At 38.9% G+C, this 3862-nt stretch overlaps 1 protein-coding gene across 1 annotated transcript in view; it reads right to left on the bottom strand.

Annotated features, from left to right (window-relative positions):
• MAGT1 (magnesium transporter 1) overlaps positions 1–3862 on the bottom strand; it is a 62846-nt gene that overhangs the window by 43280 nt on the left and 15704 nt on the right. Inside the window, exon 2 of the mRNA XM_011947438.1 lies at positions 2538–2707. Coding sequence (XP_011802828.1) covers positions 2538–2707 — 170 coding nt within the window. The remainder of the gene's footprint in view (positions 1–2537; positions 2708–3862) is intronic.

Here is a 3862-nt window from a genome sequence, read left to right as displayed (position 1 = left end):
AGCACCACAAATACAGTATTATTCATGTTGCTGTTGCTTAATTTTTATTTGTTGAATGAGTGTAGAAAATTGTGAGTTAATATTAAATTTGGTCTTATAGAAAGTAAGATGCCAGTAAAAGCTTAGGTTAGTAAGAATTCCATTAATTTGCATTTAAGAGAATTATGAAGGAGTTTGTGTTTGTTCCCTGCTATTTTTGTATACTCTGGATTCCTACTGAGTGAACTGATGGAACTAGAAGTAATTCTAGATTTCAAGTTTATTCAGTTATTACTTATGATTCCTTTTTCTTCTTTTATTTATTTTTAATTTATATTCAGCATATACTCCACAAAATAGGCACTATGGAACCAAATACCTTGACTATACCCTAGCTCCAGGGAGAAAATCGTTAAAGAAAAGTTATCTAGGCTTGGGGTGGCAGAACACACCATTCTGAAACAAGCTGTCTATTCCTTTGCATGACTCTCAGGCTGTCAGAATCTGGAGAACCTCCAAGTTTTTACTAAACCAATTATTCATACAGTAGCTTTGTCATTTTATTTAAAGTTAATTACAAATCAGATACACTGATCTAAAAATATAAGTAAAAAGACACTAAAAAGCAAAAGCTATTTTATTTTTTAGTATCCACCATTTTGAATTGTTCATGGTGCTTTTATTTAAAAAGAAATAGCAATCTTTGCTCCTAAGATCATCAAGAAACAATAAAATAAAATCAAGAAACCACTGTTTGATGAAAACTTAAGCAAGACTAGTCTCCATCTCCAAGGTTTACAATCACTATAAAACAATTGGGAAATTAGAAACATCCCTAAATCATGGATCTTTGGGATTAAAAAAATAATTAATATACCCATCACCTTACCTATTTATTATTTTTTGGTGGTGAGAATATTTAAAATGTTTTTAGCAATTTCAAAATCTACAATACATTAACTATGGTCACCATGCTGTGCAATAGATCACCAGAACTTACTCCTCTCATCTAACTAAAACTTGGTAAACTTTCCCCACCGTCCTCTCCCAAGCCTCTGAAAACCACAATTCAACTCTGCTTCTAGGAGTTCAACCTTTTCAGATTTCACATGAGATCCCATGCATCTTTATTTTTTTGTTTGCTTGTTTTTGAGACAGGGTCTTGGTCTGTCACCCAGGCTGGAGTGCAGTGGGATGATTACAGCTTTCTGCAGTTTTGACCTCCCAGGGTCAAGTGATCCTCCCACCTCAGCCTCCGGAGTAGCTGGGACTACAGGCACATTACCACACCCAGCTAATTTTGTTTATTTTTATAGATACAAATTTTCACTATGTTGCCCAGTCTGGTCTCCAATGCCTGGGCCCAAGTGATCCTCCTGCCTCAGCCTCCCAAAGTGCTGAGATTACAGACTGAGCTACCACACCCAGCTGCATCTTTAAAAAAAAAAAAAATACCAACCGGGTGTGGTGGCTCACGCCTGTAATCCCAGCACTTTGGGAGGCTGAAGTGGGTGGATCATGAGGTCAAAAGATCGAGTTCATCCTGGCCAACATGGTGAAACCCTGTCTCTACTAAAAATACAAAAATTAGCTGGACGTGGTGATGTGCACTTGCAGTCTCAGCTACTTGGGAGGCTGAGGCAGGAGAATTGCTTGAACCCGGGAGGTGGAGATTGAAGTGAGTCAAGATCACGCCACTGCACTCCAGGCTGGGTGACAGAGCAAGACTTTTTCAAAAAAAAAAAGAAAAGAAAATTACCAGTTTTCTTGAATTCCAAACTTGGATGAAGCCACCATTATTGCATTAGTAAGCATCTCAAGCATTGGCATTGGGTACACCAGTTAAAATTCTGGAGCCTGTTTCTTCCAAAAATAGTAGGATATTTGTTTTACCTACCTTTTGGGATTTTGACAATACAAGAGTATGAAGTTGAAAGCACTTATAAATAATAATAAAATACTACATCAATGTTACTGGCATACAGTTACATAAGTTGATATTAATTTTTTTTTTTGAGACAGAGTGTCGCTCTGTCGCCCAGGCTGGAGTGCAGTGGCACAACCTTGGCTCACTGCAACTTCTGCCTCCCGGGTTCAAGCGATTATCCTGCCTCAGCCTCCCAAATATCTGGGACTGCAGGCAGGCACCACAATGCCTAGCTAATTTTTGTATTTTTAGTAGAGACGGGGTTTCACCATGTTGGTCAGGCTGGTCTCGAACTCCTGACCTCAGAAGATCCACCTGCCTCGACCTCCCAAAGTGTTGGGATTACAGGCATGAGCCCCCATGCCCGGCCAAGTTGATACTAATTTATAAGATGACTGATCTTTAAGTTACTTTTATGATGGCTACCACAATTATTTATCCATGCTTCCCCCACTAATGTGGATAATCAAGAATTGACTATAAAAGAGCAGTAGTATTGCTACCATAGACATCCTGAGTAAGGTATACACATTATTTAACTACCTACTGCACTGATTTGGCTCTTCTGGGATTGAGACATGGTTAACATTATATGAGTTATTTAATTTTAAAGTGTAGTTGAAGTTCATACTTGCAAACGACACACTGTCTATGAAGTTGGAGAGCAGTGAACATGACAATAACGGAGTAATTTCTCGGTGGGGCTTTCACAAGGCGACGGAACTTGTCTCCATTCATTCTTATTACAGGTCTTTTGTTAGTCCATTCCATCAGCTGACTAACCTTTTCAGATAACACCATCTAAAAAAGACAAAGTGAGCATGCTATTAATATACTCAACTTGGCATTTAAGTTCTTTTAATTAGGCAACTTACTTAAAACCAATACTAACAAGCTGAGGTATACAGAAAATGTGAGACCTAAAATCAAAATTTGGTAGTTGGGCTGGATAATTATTCTTAAAATACATTATTTCATAATATTTAGTCAGACATTACACTTTTGAAGTAATGAATTATGAATGAATGAATGAACGAATGAATGACACTGTCTCACTCTGTCATCCAGGCTGGAGTGCAGTGGCACAATCAGGGCTCACTGCAGCCTTGACCTCCTGGCCTTAAGGGATCCTCCCAACTCAGCCTCCCAAGTGCTTGGAATACACACATGTTCCACCATGCTCAGCTGATTTTTGTATTTTTTGTAGAGATGGGGCTTCTCTATGTTGCCCAGGCAGGTCTTGAACTCCCGGGCTTAAGCAATCTGCCTGCCTCAGCCTCCGACAGTACTGGGATTACAGGCGTGAACCACCACATCTGGCCTTTATGTATATTTATTTTTTTTTGTAGAGACGGGGGTGTTACTATGTTGCTCAGGCTGGTGTTGAACTCCTGGGCTCACATGATCCTCCCACCTCGGCCTCCCAAGTGTTGGCATTACAGTCATGAGCCACTGCACCCAGCCAGAATTATTTATTATTTACTAATAACATAAGACAAAAATAACAAAACCTTTCATTTGCCAAAAATTCCAAAGAATGTTGAGTTAAACCAATGGCCAGTTTTATATACAATTTTACTTCTCTCAAAAAAAAATACAGTGAAAATCTTGAAAACGAAGAGTAAAGTGGGAGGAATCACTATTCAATTTTAAGGTTTACTATGTAGCCACAATAATCAAGACAGTGTGATACAGATGAAGGGATAGGATCACAGAACAACAGAACAAATAAACAACCCAGAAATAAAAACAAACAAGTGTCGCCCAATGATTTTGCACAAAGGTGCAAAAACAACTCAGTGGAGGAAGAATAGCCTTTTCAACAAATGGTGCAGAAGCAATTGGTCATCCATAGCCAAAAATATGAACTTCACACCTTATATAAAAACTAACTCGGCTGGGCACAGTGACTCATGCCTGTAATCCCAGCACTTTGGGAGGCTGAGGCGGGTGGAT

This window comes from Colobus angolensis, unplaced genomic scaffold (assembly GCF_000951035.1).
Source record: "Colobus angolensis palliatus isolate OR3802 unplaced genomic scaffold, Cang.pa_1.0 Scaffold265, whole genome shotgun sequence".
In the NCBI taxonomy this organism is placed as follows: Eukaryota; Metazoa; Chordata; class Mammalia; order Primates; family Cercopithecidae; genus Colobus; species Colobus angolensis.
The sequence above is the reverse complement of the archived record's forward strand: the minus strand, read 5'-3'. Positions and strand labels throughout refer to the sequence as shown.